Raw genomic sequence first — 20,775 nt, forward strand, 5'->3', positions numbered from 1 at the left:
TCACCATTTTTGCTTTCATATTTACCTACATGCTGTCCTCGGACGGCAATTGGCGCCAGCTTATTCTTTATATTATATGGTATATCATACTGCATTACTGGCCAACACAATACAAGTTCCGATGGACAGACATTGGTGGTTGAACTGTGAGTATGAAAGAACGTGGCATTAGAAATTGGTAAAGAGAAGAAACCGCCCGCTATGTAGTATACAACTGGTTTTGCGTTTTGCAGGAAAGTGAGCCGATCCAATATGCAAACGTCACAACACCACTCAGTAATACAATCCCAGCAACTCCGACGCCGACATCATAAACCCAAGAAACAATCAAAACTAAATCGAAACCAAATCGTAAGGACTACCATGTCGCCGGCCCAAAGGTCTGCCCAGGTGGTAGGACCACCTGAATCGCCGTGTCCTGGAAATCCATGGTGCTGGCGACAATGTTGTTGCCCCACCAGGAGGGCGGATCAATGTTGTTGAGCGTAAAGGCAAAAAAGATGACGAGCGTGCTCAGGGCCAACCCGAGATCCAGACCGGACGATGTCAGGTAGTTCAGGCGACTCCACCAGGAAAAGTGGCGCTTGCGCACCCAATACTGGAAGACGAAGCCGACGACGCCCCAGCTCAGGTAGTTGAGCGGGGAGGCGGGCGGGATGGCGCCGGAGCCGCCAAAGATGAGCGGGGCCATGAGGAACTTGAGGGGCGACTTGGGCCAGCGACGGGCGGCAAAGTAAATGATGACGGGGACGATGGCGCCGATGCCGAAAAAGACAAAGAGGCTCGAGTAGATCTGGCCCGGCGAGAACATGCGGGCCGGGCCGAGCAGGCCCCAAATGACGGAGGCGGAAAAAAAGACGCGCCCGCCGGGGCAGGAGAAGTGCTCGGGTTGGTCGCGTTCGCAGATGCCGTCAATGTTGCCGAGGGCAAAGTTGAGGACGGCAATCTGAATGAAGCAGGCAAAGGTGGACGCGACGACCTGGGCCATGAACATGGTGCGTGGCGGGATCTTCATGTAGTGGCCAAACTTGAGGTCGCCGACAAAGCTCAGGGCCTGGGCCATGGTGATGTACCCGTACGTCTTGAAGAGCATTAGAGCCAGCGGGCGGCCCGGCTGGATGTAGCCAAAGACAAACTCGGTCAGCACGTTGAGGCCGATCTGGTTGTTGGTGACGGCCTGGATGATGCCAATCGGCAGCGAGAAGGCAAAGGCGATGAAGACGGCCAGCAAAAACGCCCACCAGGCCAGATTGGTCGGGTAGGCCAGGATCGTGACGAAGCCGAGTGCCAGCGTGACGGCAAACAGCACCATGTACCACCAGCCCGGGGCCTCCTTGTACTTGCGCATCAGCTTCATGTGGATGTCGGGCTTCTCGGTGGTGCTGTTGCGGTACTGCTGCCAGATGGTGCGGCTGTGGTGCAGGTACGTGTAGACAATGAGCGAGGTGATGGCGGCAAACGAGAGGCCGTAGGACATGGCAAAGGTGGTGCTCAGAAACAGCGGCGAGTACGCTTTGTAGGCGGCCTCGTCCAGCGTGAACTGGGGCGTCAACACGCGCGACACGTTGTACGGCACCCCCGTGTTGTCGTACGTTCCCGAGTCGCTCATGGGCAAGAAGAAGCCGTACCACGTGTTGGTGTAGTGCAGAATCGACGTGGTAAGGATGAAAAAGGCCACGACGCCGATCAGCGTGTTGGCGATGGCGTGCCACGGCGGAATCAAGGGCGAGCCGACAAAGCCGGCAATCTGCGTCCAGTCGAGGGTCAGGGGCAGCAGCGACAGCCCCGTGGATCCGCCAAAGAGCTGGTTGACAATGGGGCTGTTGGGCGCGAGGAACGTCGGGATGGCCAGCACGCTGAGGAACTGGGCGAGGTAGCCCGGGATGAAATAGTACAGGCACGCGCCGAGCGTCACGTAGGCAAACCAGCGGTAGCGCGGCATGCGGCCGCCGATGATCGTGGGGTCCGGCCGGGGCGCGGCCTCGTACATGGCGTTCATCAGCGTGACCGAAACAAGATTGCCTGGCCAGATCATGGCGGCCGGGTAGACCAAGAAGCGGCGCATCATGCCGGCGATGCCGTAGCCGATGGACTGCGAGGACACGACCATGAGCAGCTGGAAAACGATGCCAAAGTCCTGCTTGTAGAAGACGAGCTGGGCCAGGACAATGTCCGTGGCGTAGGCGACGGTGAAGGACACGCCGGCCATGACGACAATAATGGAGTGCTCCTTGACATTGAAGGGCCCCGGGTTGAGGGACCAGCGCAGGCCGAACGTGTTGAAGCGGCGGCGTGGCATGACGCGGGCCCAGGCGTGGCCCATGGGCCAGGCAATGATCTGGGCCACGAGGGTGCCGATGCTGATGGACGGCTGGCGCAGGGAGAAGAGCGTGTTCATGGAGGCGCCAACCACAACTAGCGTCAGGCCGATGACCCAAGCGCGCACGGTATTGCAGGGCAGGTCCTCGTCGTAGTTGCGGACGGCGGCACGCACCTCGGGATAGGGCGAGTCCTCGACCTCTTCGTCGTCGTCGTCGTCGTCGTCTTCGACAAGGCTGCTTCCGCTGCCGCTGCCACTGGCGCCGTTGGCTGTGGTCTTGGACTTAGCCTTCGTCTTCGTCCGCTTTCCCTTACCTTTGGACACGAGGGTGTCGTTGTCGTCGAAGCTGGCCGAGTCGCGCTCGGGATCGCGGAAGGACGGGATGTACTCTTCCGGCAGGTTTGGATCTAAGAGAAGTTCGTATTCTTGTTCTTCGTGTGCACCTCCAAGGTCCTCATCGTCGTCTGGGGAATAGTACAAGGCCTCTCGCGCCTTGGTAGCAGCAGACTCACCCCACATGGAGAGACGGTGCTTCAGGTCGTCAACAGGGCTCAACTTTTTGATTTCGTCGTCCGTTTCCTGCTTGTGGAAAGAGGACGTTGACGAGGAAGAGCCCTTAGAGCCTGCCGTCTCTCGACCGCTCGATGCTTGTGCGTTGGTGCCATTGTTTGTGTCATTGCTGTTGTTATTTACCACGTTGCCTGCCGGCGTGCCAGACGCCTTTTCCGTGACAGAGATCAGATCATCGGCCATGCTGATAATGGCGCCGGTGACTGTGCCGGTAGTCTCGGTAGTCTCGGTGGTGAGTGGCAGGCAAAACAATCAGCAACAGAGCAACGTCGCTAACAACAACGCAACAAGCATGGAGGGTCCTATATATGTGGGTGGTCGCTTGTGAGTGCACTTTGTGAGTGCGGATTCTGTGCCAATCGCTCTCTCTCTCTCTCTCTCTCTACAACTTGCCTCCTGTTGGGCAGGCTAAAGCACAAGAGCGTCGATCACCCAAATGCATATGAAGCAGCACCGTAGTCGAGGATACACTGTCCAATGCACAAGATGGAAAGTAGACAATGTAGTGGACGGGACCGTTTGGCAGCTCCGAGATAAGGCACTGTATGCAGATTCGTTCCGGCCTCCTCTTTGGGCAAGACTCAAGGCTCAAGGTTCAAACTCAAAACGGATGTGAAAACGCCACACGATATGCGGGAAAACACAAATCGACCAAGATGGGGGACACGACAAGGGTCCAAGAAACGATCTCGTGAGCCTGATAAGTGCAATGCGAGAGACTGGTGGGAGATGGACGACGAGAAGGAAAGACGAAACACGGAGGACGGAACAAAGACGTGGTCGCTTTGCGAATGAGCTTGATTGTTGGGTGTCGAGATGCGATCGAGCATAAACCCGGAGATGGACGGCTGGGGGGCAAGCAGTCGACAGAGTGATAAGAGAACGTCGTCAGACGAGAATCAATGGACAGACTCAGGCAAAGCCAACCAGACAGCCGGTAAATGGCAAATCGGCAGGTCAGGGGTAGGCCGATAAGGTGGATGGTGTTCCACAAGATGGGATGTTCTGGATATAGGTATGCGGGTTGGCAATTGTAAAATTGTGTGATTCTGGCAGCTAGGTGAGTGTGAGGACATTGAATGTCGTTCTGCTCGCGTGCTGCTGTCGTGTCCCAGGGGCTCGGCAGATGTACCTTTGATGAAACAAAGCTGCGGCGGAGCCAACCGTGGAGCAACGACGAAGTAGAGGGGAGAAGGGAAGTGAAAATAAAAACAAAACGGCTCTTTTCTAGAAAGAGTGGAGGGTGTTCTTGCTGCCCACAAAGTGATATTCCCAAGTCTCCGCTGATATGCACGACGAAAGATGGCGACGGAGTGATGAGCGTGAGGGAAGAGGATGAATGAGATATGAGAGTGAGAGGTGCACAGATGTAGAATGAAAGACGGCTGCAAGCTTTCCTGAGATGAGGCGACCAAGCGGCACCAAGGGATGGGCTAGGCGTCACCGGAAGCGGCAAAGGAGAGCTGGAGTTCCTTAGTCTTGGAGACGGATGATGGCTGTATCGAGCGACAAACGACGAGCGCTCCTCACCAAGCCAAGATTTCTGCAGAGAGACCTGCTATGTTTTGCGTTTCGAGAGATGCTGTGCCGATCTGGCCTGCTCTTGGGGCGCAGGTCTCTGGTAAGATCGTATGGCATACCGGACGACAGAAAAGAGGCAGAACAGCAGTACTGGCTGTGGATGGCCGTCGTATGTTGGCCAATGCTGCTTCGTCGACGAGTTGGTGATGTTCTCAGCCGCGGCGGCGAAAGCTGTCCGTTCCAGATGCTCAATAGAGCCTAATCCGTTCAGATCAGGGGTCTCCATCACTCGCGCCTTCCTTCGTGGAGGGTGTCCTGGTGTGTCGTAGAGGGCAGTTACACACTAGTGTGCCTGGGGCTTAGTGCACCTGCTCTTTCCAAACGCGATACCAGTGCGACACCAGTGCCGGCAGAGCAACACGACACTGTACGGGCACTGTATTACGTCGCCCCATTGGGGTGACCATCTGCTCGGCCTGCAATGCACCAATGACGCCCATGCGCCTCGGTATGATTCGAACTAACACGACAAAAGGTCGCGACCGTTCGGCTAAGAGCACCTCAGCGTGTTGGCAGCACGAGGCAGTCTTTTCCAGCTCTTGCCAGAAGCAAAAGCAGCAGCCGGAAACGAAAGACACCAGAACGAAGTGTTTGTTGGGTGTGGTTTTCTATCTTCTTTTTTTCTTTTCTTTTTCCTTTTCCTTTATTATACTGTCTTTGTTTCCTGCGGGTCCCCGTCCCCGGCATCACTTTGTCTTGCCAGCCTCGCCGACATGCTCAGGCGGGTCGTGGTAACGGGCCTCGGCGCCGTTACGCCGCTGGGCGTGGGGGCGCGCTTTGCATGGAAACGGCTGGTGGCAGGCGAGTCGGGTATTACCAGCGTCGCCGACCGCGCGCCCATTGAGCAGTGGGAGCGTCTGCCGAGCACCATAGCGGGCGCCGTGCCCGACGGCAAGAGCAGGTCGCGTGGCCAGTGGAATCCGGACGACTGGGTCGACGTGGCCGAGCAGCGCCGCATGTCGCGCTTTACGCAGTTTGCCATGGCCGCGACGGACATGGCGCTGGCCCAGGCACAATGGCCAGGTCCAGAGGCCGTGGCAGCGGCGGCAAGGAAGGATGCGGCCGCCCGCACCGAGTATGCGCCCGACGACAGCCCCGAGGCGCGCACGGGCGTGTGCATCGGCAGCGGCATCGGCAATCTTGAGGCCATCTACGAGACCAGCCTGGATCTGCACCACAGCGGCTACAAGCGCGTGTCGCCGCTCTTTGTGCCGCGCATCCTCATCAACATGGCCGCCGGCCACGTCGCCATGCGCCACAACTTCCAGGGCCCCAACCACTCCGCGTCGACCGCCTGCACCACGGGCGCCCACGCCATTGGCGACGCCGCACGCTTTATTGCCCTCGGCGACGCCGACGTCATGGTCGCCGGCGGCGCCGAGGCCTGCATCCACCCGCTGACCTTTGCTGGGTTTGGCCGGTCACGATCCCTGGCCGACCCCGTCTCGGACGACCCCACAAAGTGTTCGCGGCCGTTTGACCGCGAGCGGTCCGGCTTTGTCGTGGCGGAGGGTGCTGCTGTTTTGCTACTGGAAGAGCTCGAGCACGCACTGGCGCGAGGCGCGCCCATCCTGGCCGAGCTGCGTGGCTACGGCTGCAGCGGTGACGCGTTTCACATGACGGCACCACACCCCCAAGGCGTGGGTGCACAGCGGGCGATGCGTGCGGCGCTCAAGAACGCCGGACTGCGGCCGCGCGACGTCGACTACATCAATGCACATGCCACCGGCACGGTGATTGGCGACCGTGCCGAGGCGGCAGCGATCCGCACGCTGATGGCCGACGACGACGTGACAAACGAGTCGGCCATTACCGTCAGCAGCACAAAAGGCGCTGTGGGCCATTTATTGGGCGCAGCTGGCGCCCTCGAGGCCCTCTTCACCGTCCTCGCCATTACCGATGTTCGTACTTGGTGCCGGCTACAAACTGCAAACTGGTGTCTATGTGTCTCTCTCGCTAACTTGTGTAGAACCTTGTCCCACCAACACTCAACCTCACCACCCCCGACGTGGGCCCCAACTTCAACTTTGTGCGCGAAAAGGGCCAAGAAAAGAAGGTCGACGTCGCCCTCACCAACAGCTTTGGCTTTGGCGGAACTAATGCCAGTTTGGTGTTTTCCACGTTCAAATGATGCCGAGAAGAAAGAAACAGAAAGAAAACAACAGCCAAAATGTACATATGAAACACAACGTAGACTGTAAACAGAAAACAAGACCCAAACATTGTAAAGAAGCGGTAGGTCATACGGGAGCTTGACAGCGAATGTTGTGACGAGAGAAATTTGGTATTTGTTTGCGTTTGTTTACTTTTGTTTTACTATTATCCTTGGAAGGGTATCATGAAACACGGGCCACCACTGACAGCCTACTTCAAAAGGTCGCTGATGCCCACCTCGTCCTTGCGCCGCCGCACCTCCTCGAGAGCGCCTGCCGGGTCCGTCTCCTCCGGGTTGCGCAGCTGCCAGGCCATGCAAATGTCCATGGCGGCCGTCATCCACTTGCCCGGCTTGATCCCCAGCGCCGCGGCTACCTGCTTGCCGTCCAGCAAGCGCTTAATGTGCGGCGCGTCGAGCACGTCGAGTGTCTCGAGGTGGTCCAGAAACGCCTGCCAGTCCTGCATGAGGCTGTCGAGCTGGGCTTGGCTGGGCGCGGCGTCCTTGGACGCAGTCGTCTGTGCGAGCAGCAACACCTCCCACAGCAGAGCGTACAGCACCTGCAGGCGCCAGTTGCTGCCCCGGGCCTCCCAGCTGCGGATGGCCATGCCGAACCGGTCGCGCTCGTGGATCTCCGGCGCCTTGCGGTCCAGAACAAACTGCTTGAGCGCCAGGACTTCGTCGCGGTGGTGGTAGCCGCCTTGCACAACGTCGCTCAGCTTGTTGGGGGCGCGGATGCCTTCCCGTAAAGCAAGCACAACGGGCGGCGGCGGGGGCTTGCTAGGGAGGTTGCCGGCGTTGGCCTTGTTCTTGACCTTTCCATTCGTTGGTGGTGGTGCTGGAGGAGGCGGAGAAGGAGTGGGGGGCGGTGCAACCTGACCCCATGGCACGGCGGCAGCCAGGACCCAGGCAAAATACTTTGCTTCCTCGGTGTGCACGAGCACGTCGTAGATCGATCCTGGTGTCTTGGTTTCGGCCAGGGCGTGCAGGCACTCGTAGACAGCCCCCCAGCCCGTAAGATTGGGCCGGTCTGGCTCGGTGGGTTCTGGTGTTGCCGCTGGTGTTGTCGTGGCGGCCCCGCTCGCGTCTGTCCCGGCCACCAGGTTGGTGAAGATGGCGTGGTACAGCCCCAGCCGATCAATCAGGGCCAGAGCGTCGCGCGGATGTTGGCCTTTGAGCATCTTTTCCACCTCAATGCCCACACGCTCACGACTGATCTTGAGCCGCAGCGCGTCAAGCACGCGCGGGTCCGCCATGACGGCTTCGACGGCAGGGTCAATGGTAAACTGCAGGCGGCTCGCGAAGCGCACGAGCCGCAGCACGCGCAGCGGGTCGTCGGTAAACGTCTGCAGCGGCTCGAGCGGCGTCTGGATACGCTTAGCCGCCATGTCCGCCAGGCCACCCGTGAAGTCTTCCACCAGGCCCGTGGACAGGTTGTAAAAGAGGGCATTCACCGTGGCGTCGCGGCGCAGTGCATCCTCCTCGGCTGTGCCAAACTCCATCTGCGGGTTGCGGCTGTCGGCGGCATATGTCTCCTTGCGCAGGTTGACAAAATCAATGTCCATGCCGAAAATCCGCACGGTGGCCGTCTCGAGGTGCTTGGACTTGTCCGGGTTGGCCTCGACCTTGTGGACGCTCCCGAGGTCGCTGGCGGCCATGCGGTGGCGCTCGATATTGCCGGGGTCAGCGCAAAAGGCCTGCATCTGGTGTGCAAAGGCGTAGCCGGTCATGGAGTTGATGGCCGTGTCGATGTCGTTGCTGGCCTGGCCCAACAGCTTGTCGCGGACCCAGCCGCCGGCCCAGCGCAGGACGATTGGTTCTCGAGATTGTTGCTCGCTGAGATTTTCATTCTTGTTGACAAAGGCAGCCACATCGAGCAGCAAGTTCTTGAGCCGCAGCTCCTGGTCGGTCAGCCGGAGCGTGGTGGTCGCTGGTGTCGCCATGGCTCTGGTGCGATGCCTCCGCTTCTTGGCGATGGTGTCGCTTGGGAACGGAGAAGCACAGTATTCCGCTGCTTGATTGTCGTCGTTGTCGGCCAGCTTTCTCTTCATAGGGCTGGCCGAGAACAAAAGAAATCGGGACGCAAGATGCCGCGGTCGACGAGGAAAAGGAAAAGTTTCCGCCACTGCAATTGGTCTCCTCCCGCGCAGAGTCGGACACAGGTTAAGTCGACACGCAGACCATAGCATGAGTCAATCGAGCTAGGGTGTATTGTAGCCTGGGTATTGTCGTGGCTGTGTCGTTTGCTGTTTATCGTTTGTCGATTTGTCTGCGGGATCGTTATTGGATTGGCTGGCAGAAGCCATTTTGGAACTATCAACTTTTTTATGACTCCAAACTGCCCTAATGTTGGCGCCAACCCCGCTATACTGCTTGCTTTCGACGTGTTTTAGGGCCTGCACGTGACAATTACTGGGACCAGCCGTACGTGGGCCGTTTCAGCCTTGTTCAGCCTTGTGGGGAAGGCAGTCAAACTGTTTACAGAAGCTGTAAATACCTTCGCCGTCTCCTCATTCTTATTTCCTATTCTTGTCTTTGATGATGTTTATACTTTGACATATTTACATAACAAAGCCTTCCACTTTATTAAAAGGCAGACTAGCTATCACTTGCTTATTTCCTGTCGAGAGTTTCTACTTTTGTTTTGTCGCCATTAACACTCATACGGCTATTTTCTAGATGCCACTATTTAGCTGTCCTTCGTTGCGAGTCCACGTTGTCAAACAATGTAACAGATTGGAAAGCAACGGCCCGTCACTGCTTCTGTTTTCGTGGTCTCTGGTTTCTAGTCCTTTTTTCCTTTTTTCAAGATTTATCTCAAAGTGATACACATAACGTCTTCGTATTGTAGGATTTCATATCCGATGGATGAGTGCATCAAGGTCCGCCGAGAGAGAACCGGCGTGGGGGCACTGCGGCGTGTCCGTCATTTAGAGTCCTATTGCGTACACTGGCCTTTTTCGAAGAGCTTTAACAGCCTACTTCTATGCACAAAACTCGGTGTCCAAGTAGCAACTCGAAGGGTCGCCCAACAGTTGACAATGCCGGGGAATCGGGCGGTAAAGCCACGTCTGCCAAGCCAGGTATCGGAACAATTGAGAACACGCTGGGGCATGACGGGGCCTTATTGGGGTCAGGCGAATGCACCTGTCCCATGTGATTGTTCGTATTCATGGTGGCCGGCGGATGCTTTGCAGAGTCAAAGTAGGTGGGCAAGGTGCGACGAGTGCGGATGCCTAGAATGCAGGTGTGGTTGCCGATGGCGGCTGTCACCGCTGTTAGCCGTCCACATCTTTGCTCTTTGTTCTTGTCGCAATACAGAATAGTGGGAGGCTGTGTAACCCATAGAGCAGCAACGACGTAACTGCGCAATGCAGCCAAGCAACTGCACCCCGCTATTGGTAGTAGTATATTCGAAGCAAAACGCAGGTGAGTAAGTTGCAGTCATGGTTGCTTGGTACTTTTCCATTGGATATGCGGCATATTATTTTGGATATTATATATGATTTATTTGATTTTCTACAAATTTTTATTGACATAAATATTTATTAGTTATTTACTATTATTATTGTTTTGTTGATTCCATTTCCCTTGGACTTTGCAGAAATTCTGGATTTCGTTTCGAGGTTTATTTCGACAGGAATTGGACAGCTTCACGAAAGTATGAGCGAAATAGCATGAAAAAAAAAAGCCAAATGAAACCTCATCGCCAGATCGAGAATTCAAGACCAGCCTGCCAAATGAGCTGGGCGGCCTCTTTGATCCACCATTGCTCAGCGTGTTGCCCGGTGGTCGACGATCTTCCTTCATACACTCTCACATTTCTGCTGCAGTCTAATGCTTCGGTTTTGTCATTCATACCAGCACAGCCCCCGAGACCTCTCACCCAAACCGTAGGCCGCCATTCGCTGATGGTCGCAGTTCAAGTCTGTACAGCTTCGGCACCTCCACATGAAGTAGAATGTCTATGTATATTGTGAATCCTCCATGCTATTCGCAACACGTCAACTTTGTCAGATCCTGAAAGATAGTTCTGAGCCTGGCTCGTGCACCCCTCGTAAGGAGCATTAAAATACAAAGCTAAAATAAAAGAGTAGCTTTGTTGCACGGCATTTAATTCCCTCTGCAGTGCACAGGTACCGTTTTCGTGTCATGGAGGCGAAATGACGAATCATCTCGGCAGCCAAGCATTGCGCCCAGCAACGGCGTTCTTGTCAATTTTGTCCCCCGCCCGCTCTGCCATCGATCTCGGATCACCATAGACATCATCCGCAGGAGATGAGTCGAGTCTGGTCACGCATTTGAGAACAAAATGCAAAAAAAAAATTGGCTGGCATAAATCACACGGCTCGACGCCTGGGCGAAAGTCCAGAGACAAGTATTGATGACAAATGATGACTTCGCCTCTAAGGCTTTTGGCATGTCTTACTTATCTTTTGTTTCAGGAATTTGAAGAAATGGACTATGTCTCGAGTAACATCCAGCGGTGATGACCGTTTCCCCCCCTTTGCCCTCACATTTTCCACATTTGGTAAATCGCGGCGCCATTCTGAGATCGCTGGGTGTTTGCTGGGCAATCTTTAGGCAATAACAAAGAGCCAAAATTGAAGGCGACAGAGGCGGAGGATGGCCGGGATTCAACAGGTTCTAGGGCCTATGGATTCCTTTTTACGGAATGAATATATACATACCCCCCCCCCCCCGAGACCACCTGGGCCTGTCAAGTGACATTAGCAAACAGTTAGCGAGTTGCTGGGTGTGTGTTAGTGGCGTTCGCCCCGTCTAGACTTCTCCCAAAATTTGGTCTCCAAAGACAACGGGCACCTGGATGAGATGCCAAGAGATAATGCTGCGCAGTTTTCGCCTCCTTTCAAAGGATCCGCCTCCCATTTCTTCTGCGATAAAATGACAAGCCAGCGCACAGCCTCGATGATTATGCGTATACGCGGAACGATGCGTAATTCTGTTCAAAGACACCAATTTGCAAAAAGACCCCGGGGCTTGCAACATTGTGTTTTGTCGTAATAGTGACGATGTATAAAGCGGGTCTGTTATTATGACGTAATTCCACCCGCGTATGCAATGAGACAGCTATCGAGGAACTGAAAGAATGAATGAAACGATGAAACGCGCGAGGCCATAGAGGCTCGACAGGCACATTACATATTACGTGAATAGAAAGAGGATACGGTGCTATATGGCGCAAAGAATCATGCAAATCACTACGAGTGGCTTTTTACGTCACATTTCAATGAGGTCAGAACGAGCTAGATCCAAATAACAACCACATCCTAACCCCAGACTAGCAATGATAAGACAGAGCTACAACGGTGGGCATACGACGTATTACATCGTACAACCAAGCGACCTTTGCAAGCAATCTGCAAGACGATTGTTTTATTGGTCCCCGGAAAGAAAAGACCAGAAAGTGAGACTAGGATATACCAGACGCGGACCTGGGCTGTGGCGTGCATCAAAAGCGAAAAAGAGCTGCAGAGCTCCTTGGTTCATGAGCAGCTATGGGCACAAAGAGGAGGGGAGGGGGCGGGTTTGGAGTGGTTAGGCGCATCTGCGGGTGTGAGCAACATGAGGAGGGAAAGGAGTCAGAGATGGCCTAGCCAAAACAAAGAGCCCAATGGGGACGGCCCCCTCGTCCTCCCTATGTCCTCTCAACACCCTCTTTCTTTCTTCTCTGTGTCTGCGTCCATTCCGCGTCGACCAGGATCCCCTCTTCTTAACTGTTTTTGTCGTTTTTGCCACCTCCGACTGTATGCTGCCGCATATCGTATGTTTGTCTCCAATGCTAATTTCTTGGGACACTCACACCCCCTTATCAGTTGGTAGGGCAAACCAAATTCGGGCAGTTGAGGCGGGAAACGAAACAACAAGACCAAGGGAAAGCCGACTGATTGGCACGAGACCAGCTCGATAGTACTAGAATGACGGCCATGAATTAGCTGTTAGCTGATCTCTGCCTCTCTGCACTGTCCCTTTTGTCACTATTTCCCTGGTAAGCTTTCAGCATTTATTTTGATTCGTTGGTATACCTTTTGGTTCGTCCATGAGGCAGCAACTGGACAAGTCCAAGCCTTGGCCATTCATGGCTATGTGCTGTCTTTTTGTGTGAGGTATGGTCCTTTCAGTTCAGATCCACGTAGTTGCAATAGCCTCCTAGTATAAAGAGGTCGGCTGACCGCCGTTTGTCGCTATCGACTCTTTCTGTTCGTTTTTTTACGTGTCTTATACAATTCCTCTGCTTCAGATCTTGTCTTTTTCATTTTTCATCAGATTCCCGCATCATATCAGACATCATCCCCCATCTCGATATCAACGTCCGCTCTTGACCTTCAGCACAGCTGTCTCGACGATTCCGCCTTGGACGCCTCATTTTACCGTCCTCCCATCAAACTCCGTTTCCCCGTTTTCATCATGGCTGCCCCCAACTCCCAAACAAACGCAATCAACATCGGGCCCGATGCCGGCCCGTCGAACCACACGAACCTGGATGCGGACCGCGCTTTCCAGATGACCAGTGGCTCCGTTGGCTCGGCAGGCGGCGACGCCTACTCGCCACCCACTATTACTTACACCGCTGCCGCCGACGACGCCCCAGCCGGGACCGTATCCAATATGGACGGGATGGGCCTGGCTGGCAGCAGTTCCAACAATGCCACCGGCGGCCAGTGGGACCGCCGCCACAGCGACGAGTGGGACGCTTCCAAAGTGCCTCCGAGCCGTTTCCAGAAGCGCAAGGGCTCGATTTACTCGACACAGGGTTCCCGCGACGGCCATGTTGACAGCAACTATGCTGCCAAGTTCCACGCCAAGCATGCTGAGCTGGGCTATAACAAGCTCAAGTGAGATGGAGGGCGAAGCAAACGAGAAAAGAAAAAAGGAAAACGAATAAAAAAAGACTGAGTTATGATATTGTTAGTTTAGTCTGTTTTGACCTGTGATATGCCCGTCTTCGCACAGAGGACGCTGGCGGCAGCAGAGAGGTTGGCGTTCTTTGTTATCTATTCTGGCGATACATTGGCAATGATTTTTCATTCAATTGATCTTCACTTCGTGTGACTCTCATATCACTACTGTTTGCGTTATATTTCTTGTATTTCTCCTAGCTATTCGCCCATATCTGCTACATCCAAAAGGTGTTGAAAATGGGAAACCGATTTGACAAAAGAAAAGACGTAGAAAGTCGCAGAGATGAACTCGAGCAAACTCCTCAAAGCAGAGACGCCAACCACACCGACTGTGAAACCTAGAAACATTTGATATATGAAAAACCTGTCCAAAAGTAGAGAAGATGTGCCGTTTTCGTTGACCAGTAAAAATAGGAAAAGGAAACCAATGAAAGGACAATTGAAATGACAATGGATAATAAAACACAGAGGAAACTTAGAAGAAAAAGGGAACATGAGGATTAGAAACGAAATGATTGAGAAAGCTTGACAACTTGGAGCCATATAAAAGCAGGAAGTAAAACATAGAAAGAGGGGAAAACAGATAAGGAGACACCGTTACACCCCCTATTCGTCATCTTCATCGTCCATGTCGATGTTAATGGCATCCGGATTGGCCACCGGTTGTGGAGCTGCCGCAGCCGCCGACACAATGGGTGCGTCGCTGGCCGCCACAAAGCCCACGGGCGCACGCGCCTGTCGCTCGAGTGCTGCCATGGCATCGGCCCTCTCGCCCTCCGCGTCGCCATTTTCGCCGCCGTCGGCGTGCTCGCCGTTGGCAGCGGCGACCGCGGCCGCCTGGCGCTGCTGCTGGCTCTTGGCCAGCGCCTGCGACGCCACAAAGTTGACGTCGGTGTTGTACTGCGCCTGCACGCTGCGTTTGATCCGCAGCATCTCCTTGAACGTGTCCTCGTTGCCGTGCTGCACCTCGAACCCGTGCCATTTGGCCCAAAAGTCGGGGTTCGTCCGCGGGTCGCAAAACTGCGACGCGTGTCCGTAAATCGCCCGCGCCCGGTCAATCTCGCCGAGCCGCTTTTCCATGTCGGCAAACTTGAGGCACATGTCGCGCGCCTCGGCGTCTGGCAGCGTCGAGATGGCGCGCTCGTAGATGGGCCGCGTCGACGCCATGCCGAAGTTGGACGCCGACTTGGTAATGTAAAAGTTGAACATGTCGGCCCGGTCCTCGTCCGACACCGCCCGCGTCGCCCGCTCGTAGATGCGCATCGCGTGCCGTGCCAGGCCGCGCTCTTCCTCGAGATTGCCGTACATGAGATAGATGACCTTGGCGAACCGCGGTGGGCATCCCTCAATGGCTTGCTCAAACAGATCGCGCAGCCGCTCGATGCCAATCTTGCGGTCCACTGCCTTTGTCAAGTATAGATTCCACAGCTCAAAGGCCACCGGATAGCTGAACAGGTCGAGGCCGCGTTCAAAAATCTTGAAGCAATCCTCAAAGTATTCATGCTCCTCCAGCAGGTTCGCATAGTTGACCACCGTCTGCGGCGTTGCGATCCGCAGCTCAAAGATGCGCTCGTACACCTTCTTGGTCTCCTCGAGTGAGCTGACGCTCTCGACAAGGTCGACGTAAAAGCTCCACAACTTCCAGCTCTTGTGCACCCGCTGCTGTGGCGACAGCGTCTCGTCAAAATAGTCCACTGTCGAGCGCTTCGGCGCCTGCACCGCCTTGGCCATGACGCGGACCGCGTCGTCAAAGTTCTCGTTGCGCAGCTCCATCTCCGCCCACTCGATCCACATGTCTGCCAGCTCGGCCACCGACCGGAACGGCACCTTGACGGCCTTTTCCATAATGACGCGCGCATTCCGGATGTCGCCGCCTTGGTCGTAGAACTTGGCGTAGTTGGCCCACAGCTGGTGGAACACCCCCACAGCCTTCTTGGGCTCGATGGTCGCAATCGCTTTCGTGTACGTGTTGACCACCTCCTGCTTGTTCTCACCCCACAGCCCGACACGCTTCTCCCACTCGGCCACGTTGTTCGGGTTCTGCCGCAGCAGCACGTCGTTCAGCAAGAATGGCCGCCGGTCCATCAGATGCTCGAAGCGCAGCATGCGGATGTCGAGGTCAAAATCCGCCGCCTCGTCAGCCACGCCCTTTTCAGCACGCGTCGAAGCGAGGTCCATGAGAGCGCCAATAATGGACTCTTCAAACTCCACGTACGAATCGAACACGAGCGTAAAGTCGCGCACCGTCATGACCGTCGTGATGGCCTCCTCGAAGATGTCGCGCGCCCGCTCAAAGCTGCCCCGCCGTGTCCAGTACGCGGCCAGGCCCGACCACAGCTTGCCCCGCTGGTCCGAATACCGGTCAATGCCACTGCGGATGATGCGCTCGACGTCAATACCCGTCTCCTGGCCAGTCTGGATCTCGTTGGCATGCTCCACGAGCAGGTCGATCATCTCGCTCCACAGCTCGTAGTGGCCCTTGGCCTTTTTGCTGCGGAACCGTGCGTTGTTGAGCACCTTGATGTACGTCCGCACGGCCTCGGTGTAGAGTCCGGACTGTGTAAGGAGCTCAATAAAGTCCTCGGCGTCTTCCGGGTGGACTTGCATGTAGCGCCGCCAGATGCGGACCGCTGTCTCGCCGCCGGCGGAGTTGGCAAAGGGCCGGTACAGCGCCCATATTCGGTTATGTTGGGCAATTGGCAGGGCGCGCAGGGCGCGGTCAAATGTGCGGCGAGTGAATGTGACGAGCGGCTGCTGCATAAGAAACTTGAGGTAGAGTTCCCATATCCGTGGCATCTTGTTGAGGAGGATGATGGCACGCTCAAAGAGCGCGTTGACCTTGCGGTACTCGGCAGCGTAGGAGGCGGCATTGAGCTTGGATACGTGTTTTGTGCGGAAGACGAGGTACTGCAAAGGGTTTGGTCAGCATGGACGATGCATGGATGGTGCTGGGGGGCGACTCTTACCATCTTCCACAGCTTGTAGGAGCGCGGCAGTTGTGTGCAGGCCCGTTCCATCACGTAAGCCTGCTCCTGAACGGTGCCATGCTGGACTTTGTGTCGAATGTAAGAAAGCCATGGCCGTGTTGTGCCTTGGTTGCGGTATATGTCTTGTTCGTAGGGTGCATCGGCGTCGGCCTAGGCATCAGTTAGCGGACGAGTGGCATATTGTCGGTTGGTGAATGAAAGGGGAGCTCACCAGAAGATGAATGTCTGGCCTTGGGCCGGGAGCGGTGGCCACAGCTGGAGTAGCAGATGCTGCCATTTTGAGCTATGGGCTTGTAGGTGGTCGTGAAGCGAGCGGCTGGGACTCCGGAGGGACGGCAGAGTCGAGAATTTGAACGAACGCTAACGTTCGCCTTGTGCGAAAGGGGGAGGTCGAGAAGAGCGCGAAGAAGGTCGAACGACGGCCGAGGAGGGATGGCGGAGAGTGAAGGAGAGTGGAGGGGAAAAGGCTTCTAAGAAAACTCGATTTGAGCGCGTCCTCACACCATCACGGTCGCAGCCATTGCTTGGATGAAACCAAAGCTGCGAGAAAAACACACCAATGAGGCGCGAGCAGACAGCAAGAGGATGCGCCCTTGGGCTTGGGGCAGCGCGGGCGCGATTCGTCGGTTGAAGCTATCGCTTCGTTGTGCGTATCGTTACAAAGTCGACTTTTGTGGCTGTCTCGTCCGATTCCTCACTCTCGTCGTCCTGGCTTGTCGGTCGCTGTTGCCGTTGTCGTCGTCTGCGTTCCTCGCTCCTGCCTTCTCTGTTTTCCGATGGAGCCTGCTTCTATTTTTTCCCGCGTCGTTGCCCAAAATGCCAGCCCTTGTTCATGCGTCCCAAAAGGGAAAAGCGCCATTCAATGCAACCCAGGAACCAATGGAGCAGGAACTGATGATGACTAAGGACCGAAGCCAGTCCCGAAGCTAATCGAGGGGAAAGGACCCAGGCAAGCTATAGGCCTATCTTTCACTGGACATCTCATCTGTGTAACTCGGCCTCTTTGAGAGACACATGGGAGCTCCTCGTCAGCCAAATTGACGACGAAACATCATTGCGAACTTTAGCATTGTCGCACTCCCACGACGTGCTTTCGTCACGTTTACATTGCGAAGCCACCGACAACGTCGCATACGACTCGGAGCCTCCGTGTGGCTTTCTTTGTCCGACTCGTTTACTTTATCCCAACTCGTGCCGGCCAGCGACTTCTGTCAGGCAACCAAAAAGCGCTCATCATGTCTGGAGCCGCTGTACGTTATGACGGCAAAGACGGCCGATTCTACGGAATACGTTAGGAATAAGGAACTGACCAAAGACTTGAATGGGTGGATAGGATCGTGAGGCGGTTTTCCCGACCCGGCAGTCGCTCGGCATAATGAAGGCCAAGCTCAAGGGTGCCGAGACAGGCCACAACTTGCTGAAGCGCAAGAGTGAGGCTCTGACAAAGTGCGTGATGATAAGAAGTGACTTGAGAGATACCAGGTGCTGCAGTATTGGCGACAAAGGCTGACCATTGTGTTGACAGGCGATTCCGAGGTATTTTGACACTCCCGTTCCTACGATGACGTCTGATGATGCGACGCCAGCTATTCCGACTCTCCCTCGATGTCCATATCGCTAAACAACACATTTCTCTCCCTGTACAGAGATTACCCGCCGAATTGACGAGGCGAAGCGCAAGATGGGCCGTGTGATGCAGATTGCGGCCTTCTCGCTGGCGGAGGTGACGTACGCCGTCGGTGGCGACATTGGCTACCAGGTGCAGGAGTCGGCCCGGTCTGCACGGTTCCGCATCCGCGCCAAGCAAGAGAACGTCTCTGGTGTGCTCCTACCGGCGTTTGAGAGTTTCCAGACTGAGGGCAATAACGACTTTGCCATGACGGGCCTGGGCAAGGGTGGCCAGCAGGTGCAGCGGTCTAGGGATACCTATGCAAGGGCCGTCGAAGCTCTCGTTGAACTGGCCAGTCTACAGGTAGGCACCCCTGGTGTGCATTTAGGGAGATGTGAGGGTGCGGGTTGCGGTGTTTGCTAACCACTACTGACAACTACAGACCGCGTTTGTTATTCTGGACGAGGTCATCAAGGTGGTCAACCGAAGAGGTGAGTTTACCCTGACAAATACTTGTATAGTGTGCGTTGATGCATTTGCTAACTTTCTATGTAGTCAACGCCATGTTAGTTTTCCGGCTTGTTATTCTTCTCATCTCCATTTTGCACAGTCGTCTAACCGTTGCAGCGAGCACGTTATCATTCCCCGTACTGAGAATACGATCAAATGTAAGAGACCTTTGTTTTCACGCACCCCTTCAGAGAATGGTCCCGGAAGCTGACCACGGCCTCCCAGACATCAACTCTGAGCTGGACGAGCTCGACAGAGAAGAGTTTTATCGACTCAAGAAGGTTGCCGGCAAGAAGCAGCGAGACACAGCCGCTGAGGATGAAGAGCTCAAGGCCCGGAAAGAGGCTTTGCAAGCAGCCAGGGGCGCTTCTGGTGGCGGCAAGGAGGAAGACGGCGAGCCCTCGGATCTGCTGGCCGAAGGCGACGACGACGTTATTTTCTAGATGGCATTGCGGTTGGCAGCATAAAGCATGCGTTCCTATAATTATGTGCAGAGAGGACGTGGACCAGTATAGGTGTGTGTACGTTGTTGTTTCGTCACACATCACACTGTTGTAATTTGTAACGTTGCGCTTTTTGGTATATCATAGTCGGCCAGGAAATCATTGATCTAAATCCTTGCATTTGACTTTTGTTATTCTATTTTCCGTTCACTCGTTATATGGTATTGCCCAGTTTCCGGAGTGCAATGGAAACTTGCAGTAGCTATTTGTAGCCTTGTGTGAACCCCCGTTGACCGAAACATGTGCAGTACAAAGAACGCTGAAAGAGGGAAACAAAGAAAGTGTGGTATAATGCAGGCAATAACAAACCTCGAAGCCTAAGACAGAGCCATAACAAGAATGTGCTGGTCTATTGCCGCTGGTAAGTCACCTTGATCGACTTCTTGCCGCCCTCGTCGCTGTCCTCGCCCAGCAGCATGCCGGCCGTGCTCGTCTTGGCCGCAATGGCGCCCTGCTCGGCCTCGTACTCCACGAACGCCAGGCCACGGCCAGGCACCAAGCGCACTTCGCGGAAACCCTCGAAGCGACTGAAGATCTCGGTGAGACGGTCGGAGTCGATGTCGCGTGGAAGGTGCTGCACGAAGAGCGTCTTGTTGGGTGGTAGGTACTCGTCGGGGATCTGGGCCGGGGCAGCAGGCGCAGCCGCACCACCAAGAGCCGCGCCGCCGAGTGCGTCTGCTTGGGGCCGCAGGAGCTGGCGCTTCTGGGCCTCGGCGGTCTCCAAAGCAAGCTTCTTGTCTGTATGTGTTAGCGACCATGCGCGTGTACCCAAAGAATCCCGGCCGCGCATGGACTTACCCCTCTCGGCCACTCGGTGCCGCTTGTGAGCCTCGAGCTCCTCCGGCGTGCCCGTTTGTTGCACGGTAGCGTCGCTGCGCATGCGCGCAATCGCAAGCACCATGGGCTTGCCGAACAGCACGAAGCCCTGGGCTTCCTCGACGGCGCGCTTAGCAGACTCTGGGTTGTCAAAGGCAATAAAGGCCTGGCCCTTGGCACGCAGGTTCGTCTTGGCAACAATGTCGATGACGGTGCCAAACTCGGAGAAGATGACCTCGAGGGCGTCGCGCAGAGGCTCTGGCTTGATGCGCTCCTCAAGGTTACGCACGTAGACCCTGGGCAAAGGGACGGTGCATGTTAGCCAACACGGTTCAATCACGAAAGACGCTTTTGGTACCTCATTGTGGCAACCGGGAGACGCTGTAGGAACGCTGCGGAGTGTCGGTGAAAAAGGGCAAAAACAGGCGAGAAGATGCAGTTTTTCTGTGCAATGACACAACGTACGTGGCTACAGGCGCGTCGCTCGACATGGTGGCTGGTGTTTGCGGTTTGGAAGGCTGTCGAATGGAAGGAAAGGTGAAGGTTGAAGCATGGTGGAGATTTAAAGGTTTCCCACTCCGCGCATTGGCTCTTGGATTTTGGGTTGTGTCTGGTTGAGCCTTGCGCGCCTGCAGCGCTGTAATTGGCTAACGAGGCTTCACTGAAAGCCACACCTCATCCCCTATTCATGTTAGACCGTATTTCTTGTAAAACTTGATAACTTCTAATTCAGTGAATGTCTATATACCATTACACGGATTAAACCTTTCCGTTGATTTTGTTTGTCTCCTCTGCTCCCATATT

The 20,775-nt window shown here is 55.3% G+C and overlaps 7 protein-coding genes across 7 annotated transcripts; 3 read left to right on the forward strand and 4 right to left on the reverse strand.

The window, feature by feature from the left end:
- Positions 1-358: 358 nt before the first annotated feature.
- SPSK_07029 (uncharacterized protein) lies at positions 359-3,073 on the reverse strand (the record flags this gene model as incomplete). Its single annotated transcript, XM_016733699.1, has 1 exon — positions 359-3,073. The coding sequence occupies one exon, from the start codon at positions 3,071-3,073 to the stop codon at positions 359-361; it is 2,715 nt and encodes a 904-aa protein (XP_016590565.1).
- Positions 3,074-4,448: 1,375 nt separating this feature from the next.
- Positions 4,449-4,697, reverse strand: SPSK_08201 (uncharacterized protein; the record flags this gene model as incomplete). Its single annotated transcript, XM_016734839.1, has 1 exon — positions 4,449-4,697. The coding sequence occupies one exon, from the start codon at positions 4,695-4,697 to the stop codon at positions 4,449-4,451; it is 249 nt and encodes an 82-aa protein (XP_016590566.1).
- A 487-nt stretch (positions 4,698-5,184) lies between these two features.
- SPSK_07150 (3-oxoacyl-[acyl-carrier-protein] synthase II) lies at positions 5,185-7,372 on the forward strand (the record flags this gene model as incomplete). Its single annotated transcript, XM_016733817.1, has 3 exons — positions 5,185-6,372; positions 6,441-6,581; positions 6,848-7,372. The coding sequence occupies 3 exons, from the start codon at positions 5,185-5,187 to the stop codon at positions 7,370-7,372; spliced, it is 1,854 nt and encodes a 617-aa protein (XP_016590567.1).
- Positions 7,373-13,052: 5,680 nt separating this feature from the next.
- SPSK_08097 (uncharacterized protein) lies at positions 13,053-13,484 on the forward strand (the record flags this gene model as incomplete). The annotated part of the gene is made up of 1 exon (XM_016734741.1): positions 13,053-13,484. The coding sequence occupies one exon, from the start codon at positions 13,053-13,055 to the stop codon at positions 13,482-13,484; it is 432 nt and encodes a 143-aa protein (XP_016590568.1).
- Positions 13,485-14,152: 668 nt separating this feature from the next.
- Positions 14,153-16,810, reverse strand: SPSK_07037 (pre-mRNA-splicing factor SYF1; the record flags this gene model as incomplete). The annotated part of the gene is made up of 3 exons (XM_016733707.1): positions 14,153-16,453; positions 16,513-16,683; positions 16,745-16,810. The coding sequence occupies 3 exons, from the start codon at positions 16,808-16,810 to the stop codon at positions 14,153-14,155; spliced, it is 2,538 nt and encodes an 845-aa protein (XP_016590569.1).
- A 958-nt stretch (positions 16,811-17,768) lies between these two features.
- SPSK_07561 (V-type H+-transporting ATPase subunit D) lies at positions 17,769-19,095 on the forward strand (the record flags this gene model as incomplete). The annotated part of the gene is made up of 6 exons (XM_016734220.1): positions 17,769-17,783; positions 17,867-17,996; positions 18,180-18,505; positions 18,585-18,633; positions 18,770-18,810; positions 18,844-19,095. 6 exons carry the CDS (start codon positions 17,769-17,771, stop codon positions 19,093-19,095), a joined length of 813 nt encoding a protein of 270 aa, XP_016590570.1.
- A 409-nt stretch (positions 19,096-19,504) lies between these two features.
- On the reverse strand, positions 19,505-20,462 carry SPSK_07795 (uncharacterized protein; the record flags this gene model as incomplete). Its single annotated transcript, XM_016734450.1, has 3 exons — positions 19,505-19,893; positions 19,954-20,363; positions 20,437-20,462. The coding sequence occupies 3 exons, from the start codon at positions 20,460-20,462 to the stop codon at positions 19,505-19,507; spliced, it is 825 nt and encodes a 274-aa protein (XP_016590571.1).
- Positions 20,463-20,775: the final 313 nt, after the last annotated feature.

This window comes from Sporothrix schenckii (genome assembly GCF_000961545.1).
Source record: "Sporothrix schenckii 1099-18 chromosome Unknown Cont41, whole genome shotgun sequence".
NCBI classification, from domain to species: domain Eukaryota; kingdom Fungi; phylum Ascomycota; class Sordariomycetes; order Ophiostomatales; family Ophiostomataceae; genus Sporothrix; species Sporothrix schenckii.